The 18,060-nt window shown below is 31.6% G+C and overlaps 1 protein-coding gene across 2 annotated transcripts in view; it reads right to left on the reverse strand.

The window, feature by feature from the left end:
* Window positions 1-18,060, reverse strand: part of LOC140446983 (serine protease gd-like) — a 136,438-nt gene that overhangs the window by 44,772 nt on the left and 73,606 nt on the right. For both annotated transcript variants that reach the window (XM_072539577.1, XM_072539578.1), the window contains exon 4: window positions 14,211-14,460. In XM_072539577.1, coding sequence (XP_072395678.1) covers window positions 14,211-14,460 — 250 coding nt within the window. The remainder of the gene's footprint in view (window positions 1-14,210; window positions 14,461-18,060) is intronic.

The following is an 18,060-nucleotide window of genomic DNA, read 5'->3' on the forward strand; positions in this document are numbered from 1 at the left end:
TTTGGTCAAGTCAGACCTAGAAATAAGAACTATGTGGAATGAAGGATAGAGCTATTAGAAGTTAAAGGAAAGAGAGGTAGAAGAAAATCGAGGAGATGGATGGACTATGTGACAGAGGACTTAGTAGAGAGAGAGGTTTAAATAAAGAAGACAAGATACACAAAAATGAGAGGCGAAGAATAGTAAGCAATAGCGATCCCTAAAAAGAGGTATTAATGAACCGCCAATGAACAAGCAGAATTGCTTATAAAGAGGAAGAAGAAGAAGAAGAAGATTTTCAATTCCTCGAGTGATTTTGTTTAACTTTTCCGGCTACTTAATTTTTTTCTTGCACTGCCTTTTTTTGATTTTAGGATGTTCTTTGCTTCTTGGACATTTCTTGTAATTCTGTTGTGCTGCATCCTCATCAGATGCCCATACCAGTTTATTTGTTTCTTTGCTATTTTATTTATTATTGGTTCTTGGTTGGCTATTTTCCTAATAGTCTCGTTGCTTAATCTATCACATTTCTTCTTTACAACTATTCTTCTTAGATGTCTCATCTCCATTGCATTTTTCCTGCTCTTGTGTTTTTCCAGAATTATCCAGTTTTCATTTGCATAAAGCACAGTTGGTATCACTATTGTGTTATATATTTTTATCCTTGTCTTTCGTGTAAGTTTTCTTTTGTCCAGTATTGGGGCTAACGCATAGTATAGCGTTATAATTGTTTGATTTCTTTGCTCTATTTGTTATTTTCCAGTCATTTTTTTCCATCGTTAACAATTATACTTTCCAGGTATTCGTAAGTTGTAACTATCTCCAATTCTGAGTTTTTACATTTAATCTTTATTTTATTATCTTTCTTATTTTCTTTGCCGCTGATTATCATTATTCTCCTCGTTAATTTCTACTAGTATTTATTATCAATTCGTTCATTACTATTATGAATAGCAAAGGGCTGAGACTATCTCTTTGTTTAATATTTCTCTTCCAATTAAATTTTTCCTATCTGTTCCGTGTTATTAATTTGTACTCTTTCTTTTATCTCTTTGTAAGTACTTTTTATAATTTTTATCAATGTATTTAGTACATTTATTTTTCTCAAGGATTGCCCTTAGGTCTATGAATGTTAATACTAGTTTTCCCTCCGTATCTAAGCTTCTTTCTATTAGGTTCCTAATGATATATATGTTGTCATTTGTCTGTCTTCCTAGTCTAAATGCCGCTTGTTCTTTTCCCAGTTCCATTTCTACTTCTTATCTTAGTCTTCTCTATTATTTTCGTATATATTTTAAAGCATACTGATTACAGACATATTGCTCTATAGATGTCGTTGTCGCAATTTACATATTCTACTTTTTGGTATATTGGCACGATGATGTTGTTCTGCGATGATGTTACGAAACGTAACGAAGCTTTGCAAGATATCCTCGTATTATCTCTGTAGGAATTGAGATCATGCTACAATGAACACAAGGAATGATATTGCGCATGACATTTGACAGCTGACCCAGGCAAGAACGCTCGAACTCATTTTATTTATAATGATAGACGAGACTGAAAGACACAAGATGGACCGGAAAACTAATTGACTGGCACCGACGAGAAGATAAACGCAGTAGAGGACGACCACCAACACGCTGGATGGGCGACATTAGACGAATATCCAAGAAATGGCAACAAGAAGCACAGAACCGTGAAGAGTGGCGAAAAATGGAAGAGACCTATGTCCAGCAGTGAACAGAAGAGGTTGCCTCATGATGATGATGATGATGATGATGATGATGATGATGATAGTTAACGAGTTTTTTTGACATTGTATCAATTTACGTCGTTTTTTCTTCAGTTATAGCATTATAGTGTCTTAAAAAGTACCTGTGGTGTTTAGTTACTGTTTAATTTATTATACTGTATAGCAGTTTTTTTCTTGTAAAACTAAAAGTTTTTATTTGCCATTTTATTTCTGGTTTTGTACCTTTTTCAAAATACACTGTGCAAGATAAAATCTTTGGGTTTAAGTATTTTTATCTATATTTTGGTACCATAATGTAGCAGCTTCAACTTATTAGTTCGTAATGTTTTATTATGTAATTTGCAATTTATTTAAATTTTGCAATTAATTATTTATTTTATTACCTTTAATTTGGTGATATTGGCGATTTTTGTAATTTCAGTAAGTTTTATTTGTTGTTATTTTCTGACTTTTTGTAAGCTTTGTCAATAAAATTGTACAATTTGCTGTAACAAAAAAGCATATTTCTATTTATTCTATTCTATACCCATACGATATAAACAGTTATCTTTTTAAGTCTTTTCAACATAGTGTTACCACAGTTTCTCTACTATTGATGAGTATCTGTCTCATGTATTGTATTGTATTTTTTATGTTTGACGAATGAAATAATGTAGAAATTTACATGAATAAATCTATCTATCTATCTACTTTTTAAATTTCCCACTTGTTTCCTATTAACATATTACAACAACATCATTAACTCTTTAAAGGACACCGAATAAAGTCAAGATAAACAATAGTATAACAGAAATGGTAATGGATGGAAACAGTCATGAAACTGAAAGAGAGGGTAGCAACCAAAGGAATGTATATAAATCAAGCAAAAACGAAGTATATGGAATGCACAAATAAGAAATTCGTTCGAGAGCAGTACATAACAGCAAAAGTAGCATAATATAAATTCGGAAAAAATAAAAGATTTTGAGTACTTAGAAAATATCTTTACAAGAGAACCTAACTTTGAGGAAGAAATCCAGAAAAAATATATCTGGCAACCGCGCTGTATATGCTCTCAGTGAGTTAATAAGAAGCAAAAATATATCTCGAATAGCAAAACTGACGACATACAAGACCGTCATAAGGGCAATAGTGGTGTATGCTTATGAAAAATGGGTTACAACAGAAAAACAACAGGAGTTTTTATTAGTTTGGGAGCGCAAAATCTGGTGGCAACATATTAGCAGTAATTAAGGTTCAAAGACGTAGATGGTTGGGCCATGTACAGAGAATTATTCTATCTAGAATTACAAGAATGGTACTACCTAGTGCATTGGCAGGCAAAAGGCGAAGAGGAAGACCGAGGTCAAGATAGAGCAACGAAGTTAAAGAAGATATGGGAAGACTTGACTTAACGTAACGAACTGAGAAAGAAAAGGAAGTGACAAATAATAGTATATCAAGCCATGGGCCTACTAGGCTGGTAGTGCCTACATATTATTATCATTATTAAACAATACCAAGATGGTGTGAAAATTACAAAAGATATCATTTAAAATATTGTGAAATATTGTGTGACCTCACTAAACTCAATTCGATGGCCAGCTAGCTCATGCGATATAAATAAAGTTGAATTTATCACTATTTATTTTGATTTTGTGTTTAGTTCAGTATATACGTACAAATTTTGTGTACCTACATTACAAAGCGATCATTAACAAAATTAAGAAGTGGGAACACCTTGTATATTTAAATATATTTAAAAATTTTTAGCTGTACTCGACCCAATTTTATGTAGATACCACTTTTTTGTATCTTTTTAAAGATCTGAAATATCGAACTCTGGAGTATAAATTGATCAACTTGTATAGTTTATCTCACGAAAAATGGTTAAGTGCTTAATGATTGCAATAAAACCCGACCGCAAGTACCCCAGCTTAGTCAACATTAGTTGAGCAGGTAAGTATTCAGGTAAAATTCAAGCTACTGTGGAGTGTCGTTATCTTGTTTGTATAATAAATTCCTGGTAATATAAAAACGATTAAAAAATCGTATAAAATTATAAAAACGATTAGAATACATTTTATTTCATAAAGTTGTAAACATTTTAACAGTGAGTTTCACTATCAATGGTTGTTCTTTTAATGACCACAATAAATTTGTTGATCGTTAAGTATTTCCTGGAATAATTATACAGGTTCCCTCTATTCTGTATAATTTGTAAAAGTATATAAAACCGATGAGAAATTTTTAAATATACATTTTGTTTCATTTAGTTGAAAGTGTTACAAGTGTTACCAGTGTATACCTATAAAACAGCATTATGTGGCGTCTGTGGAAAATCATTGATGGTGCTTCTTCCAGTGTTCCAGCAAAGAAAAAGCAATTATCTGCTGACGCTAGAGAAATCGTAAAAACAATATATAGTTCTTTACTTACAAGAGGACTTACTGCTAATACTGCTGCCAGTGAAATATCTGATTTAACGAAAATACCTCTAACCACAGTGAAAAGAATTACATCAAATCCCATTAAGTCAAGAAGGAAGCGTAAGGATGCCGGTTCTACCAAATGTATTGACGAAAGTGATAAGGACTTAATAAGACTAAAAATTTACACAATGTATGAAGAGCAACGGATACCTACATTAGATGCTTTAAAACAACGGCTTACTAATAATGATACACAAATAAACTATAGCCGCATTAGTCTTTGGAGATATTTGTCTAAAATGGGCTTCAGATATCGTACAATTGACAAAAGGCAAGTCTCATCGTTAACAAAAGCGGCGTACTGAATATATAACTTCCATAAGAAAGTACCGTACAGAAGATCGAACAATAATTTATCTGGACGAGACATGGTTTGACACTCATGAAACATCATCCAAAGGATGGTCCGATTCTTCCAACAGGTGTCAAACAAAAGCTCCATCAAACAAAGGGAAAAGAATAACAATTTTACATGCAGGATCAGAAAATGGTTGGGTCCCAAATGCCTTATGGCTTTCTGCCAAGAACAATAAAGACTACTAAGTGGACTACCATAAGGATACAACAGCAGAGCTTTTTGAGCAATGGTTTAAAAATTTTCTTGTACCTAACCTTCCTCAAAATAGTGTGATAGTAATGGATAATGCAAGTTACCACAGTCGTCAATTACATAAGTCTCCAAGTGCAAATAACACGAAAATTAGAGAATACGAAAAAGAAAGTTATTTAAAAAATGAACTGTTAGAAGTGTTAAAATCATTTTCTATTAAAAAAGTATATGTTTGTGACGCATTGGCCGAGGTCATGGGAGATACAGTGTTACGGCCTCCGCCTTATTTAATCCCATAGAGCATATGATGTGGCACCAACTAAAGTCAAATGTTAGGTCACAAAATGTTTCTCCGACTTTAAGTGGTAGTGTAGTCGAATTAATAAGGAAATGTGTTGATGATATCTCCCCAGAAAGTTGGAAAAATTCAGTACGCCATGTAATGAACGTAGAAAATTCATGTGTTACTTTGAATCACATAATTAAACCAATTGTTATTAATCTTAAAGAGGATAGCGACAGCGAAACAGAATTAGATATTTAGGAATTCATAAATATATTTTGGTTATTTTGGGTTTTGTTTTGTAAATATTATCTTGTATATATTTTTCTATATTTTTTTTCAATTCATCTATTTTTTGTATATTATGTATTCGCTTGTATGTATATACTGTAAATGGAACTATTATTACTGTACATTTTTAACGATATCCGAAACTTTTAAACACGCCAGTTTTTTTCTGACAGTCCTAAGCCTGTAAAAAGTGTGAAGGAAAGTACCTTTCTGAATTTAGATCCATATACTACAATTATTCACGTAGAACAAAAAAACTACTTTCTTCATGTTAAAAATTGTTCAATTATCAAGTATATTCACTTGAATAACCTAAAAATACCATATGAAATAATTTATTAAATTTTTATAACCGTGTATTACACAGCTACCAATGAAATATATTAAATAACAAACTTTCTGAAGTGCGACCCTGTGTACTTCGGTAGTTTATTGAGAGACTCTTGTATACACAATAGGATCAACTCAGTTAACCATTAAGCACTCAACCATTTTTATATTAACACTTCAGTAGGCAAGTGCCTTCGATTTTGATTGCATCAGTAACTACACAATCTTCGCCTGGAGATTTGTTATTCTTAGCTTTTCTTAGGGCTAGTTTTATTTCGTCCATTGTGATTTCCGGTAGTAGTTCTGATTCTTGATTGACAATGCTATTTTTCCTTGTTAATATTTGTGGTACTTGATCATTTCTGCTATTTGTTTACTGTTGGATTGCGTACAGCAATTTGTAGAAGTCTTCAACTATTTTAAGACTTTCCTCTCTGTTGGTTGTAAGATGACCATTTATATCTTTAATCTTTATTATTTGCCTTGTACCTCAATACCTTGTTTCTCAATACTTTCATACTTCTATTATTCTCAATGGTATGTTCGATTTGTTCTTGGTAGTATTTTCGAGTGTCTTGTCTACCAACTTTGGCTATTTCTTTATTTAATTTTTATAGTTCGTCGGCTTTAGTTTCCATCTCGCTTTTCATTTCTCTTCTTTTCTGCATTAGTTGCCAGGTATTTTGGCTAATCTTCATTTCTTTTTGAGTTCTAGGACAAAATTTGTTTTGACTTTTCAGTAAGGCATTTGTTAATTTATTATTTAAGTCGTTTATATTATTTTCTGTTTCAGGACTATTAAGTATGTCGGAAATACATTGCTAAAAACTATCTACATCTGATGGTTTCATCCATGGTTTTGATTTGTTCTTCTTTTTAGTCATCTTATACCTCTCCTTCTTTAAGCTTATTTCTATTTTACCTTGTACCATTCTATAATCGCTACTGGTAACAAATCTGATTAAAACCGTGAGGTCTTACTTAACGGTATGTTTTTTGTCCGTGATAATAAAATTTATTTCGTTTTGAGTTTTTCTATTAGGACTTTGCCATGTTCATCTTATCTGTGCTTTCTTTCTAAAAAAACTGTTCATTTAGAATAGTTCATGTTGCAGCATTAACCTTAACAGTATTTTGCCACGTTCATTTCTACCATCCAACCCAGTGTTGTTTCTGTAGGGTTGGATTTCATTTCTGTTTTGGCGTCAAAATCACCGCATATAAAAGTAAAATCTACTTGATGGCCTTTAAGAGCAGCTTCGACATGACCATAGAATAGATCTACTTCTTCTTCACCATGGTCTGTTGTTGGTGCATAAACCTGTATTATTTTCATATTATACCTTGTATTTAATTTGAAAATAAGACATATCACTCTTGTGAAAAATTTCTTTAGTGATACTTATATTTATAGAGAATATATTTATATATATTTAAGAAAACTTTGAAAACCAGTTTTTTGGGAAATATGCCCAATTATACCAAGTGTTAAATAAGTAAACTAGAATGAAGCCTAAATTCTGCACAAAGTTGTTTAAGTACTTTTTTTTATTTTTTTAAATAAAGGGTGGGGGAGAGTGGGAAAGTATTTGTGGATAAATACCTATAACTTTGGTTTGGATTAACCGATTTTAACGAAATTACTGTCATTAGAAAGAGTGTGGATGAATTAATTTACATCTATTATAAAATAATGGCATTTAGTTTTAATTGTCATAGGTAGAGGGTACTCTCGAATAGAAAAAATTAAAATTTGTTTTTCTTTAAAATGTTTAATGAAATTACTTATTTATTGTAAATTATAGTAGAACTGGATTAAATTCGTAACAAAATGGCACCACAAAACAACTTGTTAATAGGTTTTGTCGAATTCGAGATATGAATAAAAACTGTATTATAAAATAAATTTAAAAATAAGTCAGGTAGGTACTTTCAATTTTTTTTTAGCAGAAGAATCTTAATCTTGATACCTATTTTGACCATTGTTATTTCATATTATTAAAAATAGTTTTTTCGAAACTAAGTAGGCAACGACAATGAATTTCACGGGAAGTTCATATTGTTTATTTATTGACAGCAGTCAAAACATTGTTAAAAAGTGTTATATTATACTTAATTCGAATTGAAGATTGCACTTTTTTTAATATATATTAATATTGGTAATATTAGTAATTAATTATCAGTACTATTAATTCGTGATTAGCATATCAAATGCAGAATTGTATGATATGATTGGAGTTTATTTAGAATGTCACCAAAATGCCGCTATTGTCTCACGTATATATTCTGTAAAATATCCTGACAGGAGACATTATGGGAAAGAAGTATTTGAAAGAAAGGCAAGAATATTAAGAGAAACTGGTAGTTTTCATCGTCCTTGTTTTAATCGACGTAGTAGAGGTATGACTGAATATAATTCAATTTTTGTTTTTGCTTTAATTTAACATAATTCACATATAAGTAGTCAGTAAATCTCTATAGAATTAAACATACCCAAAACTACTGTTCTAAGGATTTTAAAACATCACAAGTTGGTTTTTCATATTGTAAAGTTAACGTTTAGGTCAGAAACTTGGAATTCTCTTTAAACTGTAGATTCAATTGTTATTTTAATAGTCCAATAAAAACGGCAACACGGCGCTTTTATCCTTTTATCCGTTTCTTAAAAATATTTATGCACGATTTATCTTGTGAAACAGTTGTGGATTTTTGAGTTTTAGTAAACATAGTGGTTTCTGTTTCACCAATATTTGTTGTGCTGTTTTTTAGACTACATCCTTATCATGTAGTTCTCCACCAAACTTTACATGAGAGAGATTTTGATACGAGGCTAGATTACTGCAATTGGATGTTAGATCTGCTAGAAGAACAACCGCATATTATGTCAAAGATTTTGTAGACAGACGAGGCTACGTTTAATAGTGCGGTTGGTGTTAATCGGCATAATATGCATTATTGGGCTAAAAAAAATCCGCACTGGATACATGAGGTGCAGGTTCAAGGTAGATGGAGTCTTAATGTTTGGTGTGGTATAGTTGATGGAAAGATGATTGTAGGTCCATATTTCTTTAATAGAACTTTAAATGGCAAAACATATTTGGATTTTCTAAAAAATCAGTCGCCTATTTTATTGGAAGATATTTCCTTACAAACAAGAAGAGATATGATATTACAACATGACGGGTGTCCTGCGCACTTTTCCAGATGAGTTCAAGAATATTTATATGCAAGTTATCCAAATAAATGGATTGGAAGGGATAGTATATTTTCATGGCCAGCTAGATCTCCAGACTTGTCTGGACTTTTATCTGTGGGGAAGATTAAAGGACTTAGTGTACCAAACTCGACCAACCACGCGAGATGACATTAAACAGCGCATTATAAACGCAGTAAATTGTATATCAACAGCTGAGATTGAAGCAGTTGTTATGTCCACGCGCGAAAGATTACATCTTTGTGTAAACAACGATGGAAAACAATTTGAACATTTAGTTGGACTGGAGTTTTAATGATCAAGATATTTGTATGATCTTTCACATATTTAATTTTAAGTTACAATAGTCAATATTATACTTGCTTATGTTTATGCGTTTTTATTCATGTCTTGAGTTCGAAAAAAGCTATTAACATGCGGTTTGCGCCATTTTGTTAAGAATTTAATCCTATTTTATTATAACTTACAATAAATAGGTGTTTCTGTTAAACATTTTAAAGAAAAACAAATTTTAATTTTTTCTATTCGAAGGTACCCTCTACCAATGACAACTAAAACTAAATGCAATTGTTTTGTAGTAGATGTAAATTAAATCATCCACACTTTTTTTAGTGTCACTAATTTTGTTAAAATCGGTTGATCTAAACCAAAGTTATTTATCCACAAATACTTTCCCACTCTCCCCACCCTTTACTTGAAAAAATAAAAAAAAAGCACTTAAACAACTTTGTGCGGAATTTAGGCTTCTTTCTAGTTTACTTATTTTACACTTGGTATAATTGGGCATATTTCACAAAAAACTGGTTCTCAAATTTTTCTTCACAGGTTATGCCATCTAGCGGTTAACCCAGAGACTTAAAAGATATTTCTAGCGATTTCTCTTGGCTAGGGATGGGAAAAACCTGCCGGTTTTAATCGAAAACCGGTTTTTTCACTTTGCAATAACCGGTTTTACCGGTTGTTTTGTTTTTGTCCCGGTTATAACCGGTTTTTTATTTTTAAAGTAAAAACTTATTATTAGGTTTTTACGGTGATTAGAATTAGGTTAGGTATTATTTTGGATCCCAATCATTATCGAGTCGAATGAAGTATCGCAAACTAAAGTGCAATAAATGTAACTTTGTAAACTATTGGATTAAAAAAACCGAAAATCGGTTTTTGGAAAAACCGGTTTTTTTGTCCGGTTATAACCGCTAGGTTAAACCGTAAGCAAAAAAAAACGGTATAACCGAAAACCGGTGTTTTGTCAAAAACCGCCATCCCTACTCTTGGCCACTTTTACTGAGGAATTTTTTCTCCCAAAGTTAAACATTAATAGTTTCTGATATATAGCGGAGAGATCGGCTTATTGGACCACCCGGTATATGTAATGAAGCCGGTTCCTCCCAAGGAATTATTTACGTCGTCACCTACGTGGTAAAAACTATGTCCTGATTTTAGTTTAATTAAGTGTTCACCACGTCTTCTGGCTTCGCTGAGACCGACTATGTCCCACTCAATGCATTCTAGTTCGCTTTCAAGTTCACTAAGTCTTTCATCGGATAGTAGAAAACGTGCATTATGTTCCTATATAAAGTGTCGTCTTATTCGGGTAACTTTTTCCTGTGTTTTTCAATTTTTTGTCCCACCAAGAATCCATGGGACAGACTGATAATTTATCAGTGCAAGATTCTGGAAGTAATTTCCTATTTGCCTGGGGTATTTGCGTGTTTTCAACTGACATTTTTGTGAGGTGTATTTAGCCGTTAAACACCATGCTGGCTAGATGTGTTGCTGAATGTTTGTTTCAGCTGCCCATTCTGGGTCCGACGCTGTTTGCGGCCGGCCACTCTGGATTAGACGCCGCAGGTTGTCATCTTCGAGCCATCTTCGCCGTACCAAAAGTATTTCTTCGTCGCCTTGGATGCCATTCTGGACTTCATCCGTGATCCTGGACAAACTACCCTTAGCAGGTCATAGCTTCCCGGATCAAGAAGCTACTGGAATATGCGGAGGGCAGGGATTGATTCACTTTTCCTGATAGGACTATCCAATAGAATCCAAGGGACTCTAAATGAGTTACTACCCGCTACCTGCAGAGGACAAAAAAGTTCAAAAAGGGCATACATATTTCGATTCGGTTTAACATTAATCTTAAAAAAGAGGGCTTACTAAACGGGGTGTTACCAGAAAATACAAAACCTTTCTCAAAGCGCACTAAAATGTTTAATACATTCACATACATAAAATATAGTAATTGATTAAGATAAAAGACAAAAGAGTTATCATAGAGTAAGCCTATTTGGTGTTTACTGTATTTTCATTTAAAGATGAGAGGTTTTAAAATTGTTTAACTTTTTATATAAGAAAAATGAGCAATTATAATAAATCTAATAGTCTTCTTTAACACGCTTGCTAGACTTGCTAATTGACTGACGTTATTTCTATTCTATTGCTCATTTCCGTTTCATTTAAAACATTTATCAAATTTACTAAGCATTTATACAACCTTAGTTGAATGAATTTCTACTTTTTTAAAACACCCACATAACGTATACACCCAACTTCTACTTTGTATCTCACATAATTTTAATATACATACCTCAGTAGTTTGTTAAGCATAATATGCATTTAAAAAGAAAGTTTTACAGTTTTATAGTAAAATATTTGGATATACTTGCTTGTCTGGTATACAGGGTGAGTCATGAGGAACTTTACATACTTCTACCATATGTAGAGTAGAGTCCTTCAGGGAGCATATCATGTGGCCACTAAAAAATGTCAACTCCTCTTCTTTATTAATTAACAGGGTGATTTGTGTAATTGACCATTTATTTCATTTTACTGTAGTGTTTATACGGCTCATTTGATCTTTTTAATTTTTGCATGATACAGTACACTACTATCAAGCATTCGACTGGTATTAGCTAAACTAAAAAATTCCAGGACTGGCTTTGGAAAAATTAATTTAGGGATTCGTATTAAATATTACACCCTGTATATATTTTTTTAAAATGCAATAAGTGATTTTCGAACTACATAAATAGCCAATGAAAACGACATATGCGACAATGTTGTCGCACTTTTATTAAATTTTTAGTGAACGATCAAATCTTACCAAAAATAGAACAACCATAATGAAGTATTAAATTATAAGGTAATTAATTTAAACAAATGTTATAAATTTCAAACATTTTAATTAAAATGAGTTCCTACAACATAATCTAATACGTAGAAAATTAACATCTTTACTGTCACTTTGTATTATCTCTACGATAGAATCAATTGTTTTTCAATTTAAAATTTTTACTCATAGATCGTATTGGGGCATTATTTTCGATAAATAATAAATTAAATTGATTAAAAAGTCAAACTTCTTGTATGTGTTAGTTTTTGTTGATTGTAAATGATTAAAATTTTATGTCAAATAATAATACATTGCATCAACTGTACTAAATAAAAATAAATCTAAAAAAGTTTAAAATGAAGGTTGGCGTTGACCGTTTGACGTTTCTTGAAATTTTATACCCATTGTCATTATTGTCATTATCAATTGTTATTTATGTGTACAAGAATACATATTTCTTCTGTCATATCTACGTTAAGTACATTGTGTTAGTTTTGGTAGAGCTTTTGTTACTTTCGTTCAAAATGCCACATCAGTTTTCGACCACAGAATATGCAGACATAATATTTGTTTATGGATTCTAATGGGAATGGTAGGGCTGCTAGTAGAGAATATCGCAGGAGATTTCCTAATCGTCGAACTCCCAGTCATCCAACATTTGGGTCAGTTTTTAATTATTTGCGAGAAAATGGCACTTTTCCTAATGGAACAACAGAGCGACATGTAGATGAAGCGCAGGAAGATGACATTATGGACGCCGTTACTATGAACCCTACAATAAGCACTAGACAAGTAAGTCGAGAACTCAATGTTACTCAATCAAAAGTAAGTAGAGTCTTACAAAAAAATAATCTATACCCATATCACATTCAAATGGTTCAGCGACTACATGCTGGAGATGAGATCGATAGGTTGTAATTTTGTAGATGGATTAACAATAATCGACCAACGCTATACAGGACACTATTTACAGATGAAGCCCAATTTACCAGAGACGGGATAAATAATTCACGAAATTCACATGTGTGGGCAGAAGAAAATCCCCATGCTATTCGAGAACGTCGTTCTCAAGTTAAGGTTTTCGGTCAACGTGTGGATTGGTGTCATAAATAACCAATTAGTAGGTCCTCACTTTTTTGATGGTCCTTTAACAGGGCAGGTCTATTTGAACTTTCTACAAAATATTTTGCCGAATTTGCTTGCCAACGCGAACGTTGCTATCCGAGCGATGTATTTTTAGCATGATGGGGCATCCCCACACTTTTTACTGGCAGTGAGACAACATCTCAATATTGTTTATGACAACAGGTGGATAGGACGTGCAGGTCCTATTTCGTGGCCTTCAAGATCCCCTGATTTCAATCCCGTTGATTACCATATTTTGGGACGATTGAAGCAACTAGTTTACGCAGTGAATATTAATAACCGACAACAATTAATTGATAGAATTATACATTGTTGTAATACTATTTGAAACGATCCCCAGAGTATCCGTAATTCAATACGTCAATTAATAATTCGGCGCAACAAAAATGTGTACAGGCTGCAGATTTCCATTTCGAAAATCTATTTTGAATTATTTTTATTTTGTAACCATTATTGTATCTTTTCCAGTTCTAATTTATGGGTTTATCATAACTACGTACATACTTTTAGTTTTTTTTTAATTGTTCTTCGTTATTGTTAGTAGTTACTGTTTTTTGTTGTGCAGTGACTCAGTTTATCATTTCAATTAAAATGTTTGAAATTTATAACATTTGTTTAAATTAATTACCTTATAATTTGATACTTCATTATGGTTGTTCTATTTTTGGTAAGATTTGATCGTTCACTAAAAATTTAATAAAAGTGCGACAACATTGTCGCATATGCCGTTTTCATTGGCTATTTATGTAGTTTAAAAATCACTTATTGCATTTTAAAAAAAATTTATACAGGGTGTAATATTTAATACGAATCCCTAAATTAATTTTTCCAAAGCCAGTCCTGGAATTTTTTAGTTTAGCTAATACCAGTCGAATGCTTGATAGTAGTGTACTGTATCATGCAAAAATTAAAAAAATCAAATGAGCCGTATAAACACTACAGTAAAATGAAATAAATGGTCAATTACACAAATCACCCTGTTAATTAATAAAGAAGAGGAGTTGACATTTTTTAGTGGCCACATGATATGCTCCCTGAGGGACTCTACATATGGTAGAAGTATGTAAAGTTCCTCATGACTCACCCCGTATTAATCTCCTGAGTAGATGATTCAGGCAGTCTTTGTGGAATATTAGACGTTGGCTTGACTTTATCCGGTGTATTTGCTGGGTATTGTTGAAGGTCCGTTGGTTTTTCATCTGGGCTTTTAAGAGGAATATCGTTATATGAAGTCTCTGGTAGAGTTTCTGGTTCATAGTATCCAGGTTTTTGTCGTGTAAACCCGAATTTCATTTGGGCCCAAACATTAGTTATTCCTCCGGAACTTTCGGCTACTAAGAGCAAAAATAAAGAATATATTATTATTTCAATAGATTATTAAATTCCAAGATATTAAGTTCCCAAAGAGAATGAACATATACTATGATTAAAGTACTGATATATGAAAAGATTATTATTTTATCATCAAATGTAAAGTTAATATTTAATAAGTTTTCATTAATAAGTTTTTAATATTGGAGCACAGGCTCCAAGTTTACAGGCTGTATATAGATTCGAGGAGTTTTAGTACCTAGTGGGAGTACATAGGAACTTCTTCTTCTTCCTAAAGTGCCTTGTCCTTCAAAAACATTGGCAACCAGTCGGATGATATATACTTTGTTTGCAGCGGACCTAAATAGTGTTGTTATGCTGATTCCATACCACTGGCGGATGTTTTTTGAGACAGAAAGCTCTTCGTCGTCCAGTAATATGTTTCTTTTCTTTTTTCCCTGAATAATTATCGTACCTTCTACCGTTCCCGGTAAAAGCTAGATCTACTTCAGGAGTGTAAGCGGCTATACTTATTTTAGGTAGTAGCATTGAACATGGAATATTTCTTCCGAAAACGTTCTGTGATTTAGCCCGAAAGAGTTCTTTTAAATAAATATACTGTTTATACAGAATCTTTGATATACATTTTTTGTGATATAATGGTATACAGCTGACTACAGGAAATCAACATTTCCTTGTAAATATTATTATAGTAAATTTTCGTAGTTTATTCAATTGACTTTTAAAATTAATAAAAAAAAAACATTGATTACTTTAACATAATACATGTAATATCCGATACGTTTTGAAAATATATTATTTTCATGTATAAACTAGAATGTAGGCCGATTCTAACGCATCTGGATTCTAAAACGTATGATATTCTACTAAAATGCATTTGTTGTGTCACACCAAAAATATTCTATGCACATTTATTTTGATATGAATAAATACGAAAAATGCAAAATAAAACGTTATAAGTTATAAAAACTGAATGATTTTTCATATATTAGTTATATCCACCTCTTTCATTTGCTATGTCGCTTGTTATGATTCTATTGTTGTTTATTTTGAACTAAGCCAGAGGTCTTCTTTGTATGTTGCGTCGCTATACGTTCATTAATAATAAAGATACTGTGTAGTGCCGTTTTGGTAGTCGCCTTGTTTGTTTTTTATATCTCAATATATTCGTTATATCCCCTTCTTTTATTTGCTCTATCGCATGTTAGAGTTTGATCAGAGGTCTTCTTCAGGTTAATAAAGCAAATTTATCTTATATTGTGTATATTACCATCCATACGGGCATGTGATATCTCGTGTTACTATACGTTCAATAATAGAAGATAAGACGTAGTGCCCTTTTGGTGGTCGCCTTGGTTTTTTCTTAGTGTTTTTTTTTATCCTTTCCTTTTTTATTTAACGTATTCCGCGCTTCAATCCGAACAATAATAACAGATATATATTGTAATGCCGGCGCTGGGGTTTTCGTTGCGGACAGACAGACCGACATAACAGATCAATATATATATATATAAATATATATATATATATATATATATATATATATATATATATATATATATATATATATATATATATATATATATCGCACCCTCAGTGCAAGACTGCAGTAACTCAAAATTTTATGAAAATAAAGTAATCATGGAATTCGATTGTAAACATGCATATCTATCCCCTGTAAAACTTTAGTAACTTTCAAATGTTTAACCGGCTAAATATTACAACAACAGTTTAACTATTTTACGTTTTTGTATATAAGTTCCGTGCAAAACTGTTGTAATTCTAATGTAACAGAATTACAACAGTTTTGCACGGAACATTGCAATGGTTTCGATAACAAGCAATAAAAGGCACGAAAAAAGTAAGATATTTGTTATTTTAATATCTATATCTGTGGTGTTTAATTTTAATATACAGCGTGTCTACGTAATCCATTAACGGCCGAGACAATAAATAAAGATTTACGAGACCAATCTATTCATGCAAGTTTTATGTTCTTTGTGTGACATTATATTTTTCATAAAATGTGTGCGATGTCGTTTGACCATCTATTTATTAGATTGGATAAAAAACACATAAATTAAGAGTAATTATTTACAGCCAAAAAGTATTTTTTCTTATGAAAGAAAAAACAGTTCTCTTAAAACTTGTGTATTAACAATACTGACAGGTTAAAAATATCTAGTTTCAGAAAACTTGTTTTATAAAAACTAAATCCTAAATTGTATTAAATCTTCATGTAACCTTCAGGGGCGATTGTCTTATCATATTGCCCCCCCGTAATTCCAACTCTTACTGAGGTAGTAAATTTCAATCCTTTTGTTAATCACTGTAATCAAAGTAGCCTAATTTGCATATTTTTATTATAGTCCTTTTGTTGTGAATTTAAATAAAAATATCGAAAGTTTTACAGATAATTTTTCTAGCTTGTTATGACATTGTCATTACAAAGCGAAGGAATTGTGGCTATCAGAAACATGTGCAGAGATGGAAAGATTAAATTGCCGCTAGCGATAAGCCGTTTTATTAGGTACCTATTTATTCTAGGTAGCTATGTGATTTCTTGGAATCTATTAAATGTAAAGTTTAATACCATGCTAAACCCCGATTGTTGTTTATGGGGATTATTTTTTCTTTACTAACTCGATGATTTATTTGAATTTATTAAACGTACATACCAAACCCCGGGAATTACTAAATTGCCAAAAAGAAAGATTTGGTATACTTATGCCATTCGGGTATGATTCCAGAAGCCCACCATAGTTTTTATGAAAATATTTTGGCCCAAGATGATATACGAGAAGAGGACAACAACTAACAGAAAATGTGTCTACACTTTTTAGAATTTTCTCTGTGCAAAAGTGTTGTAACTTTAAAATTCTAATACTAAATGTATAGTGATTAACAATTTTCTCCGTGCAAAAGTGTTGTAACTTTGAAATTCCTAATTTTTTTAGCATTAGTACTATTTTATTTAAATTTCTATTTTTGGTTAATATAATATAGTATGAAAAGCATGCAAAATCATAATTAAATGTTAATTTTTCTTAAAACTTGTGTCGTATTTCACCGATATTAGCACGAAAATAAACAAAACCGTCTTTATCTCGAAATTTACTTATTCTGACTTACTGCAGTCTTGCACTGAGGGTGCGATATATATATATATATATATATATATATATATATATATATATATATATATATATATATATATATATATATATATATATATATATATATATATATATATATATATATATATATATAAGAATTACTGGATATTAGTGACTGTCAATATAAGCAAACAACACAGTTTATTAGGGTTGCAGTCAGAAAATTAGCCGGGATGTTATTGAAACACTCTTATGACTTTTTGTCTAGTTTTCGGAATGGTTTTATTCCTTTTTCAAGACACTGTAATAAGAAAAAAAGTGTAAATATTTATAAAATATCACAAATCTTCAGTGCAACTTACTAGTTGTTGAGATTATTTACAAAAGCATAGACACTCAACATTAATAACACACACATAAAATATAAAATAGTGGACAAAATACATTTAAAATTCTTTAAAATTTAGGTACAAGTAGTAAAAATTT

This window comes from Diabrotica undecimpunctata, chromosome 7, assembly GCF_040954645.1.
Source record: "Diabrotica undecimpunctata isolate CICGRU chromosome 7, icDiaUnde3, whole genome shotgun sequence".
Taxonomy (NCBI): domain Eukaryota; kingdom Metazoa; phylum Arthropoda; class Insecta; order Coleoptera; family Chrysomelidae; genus Diabrotica; species Diabrotica undecimpunctata.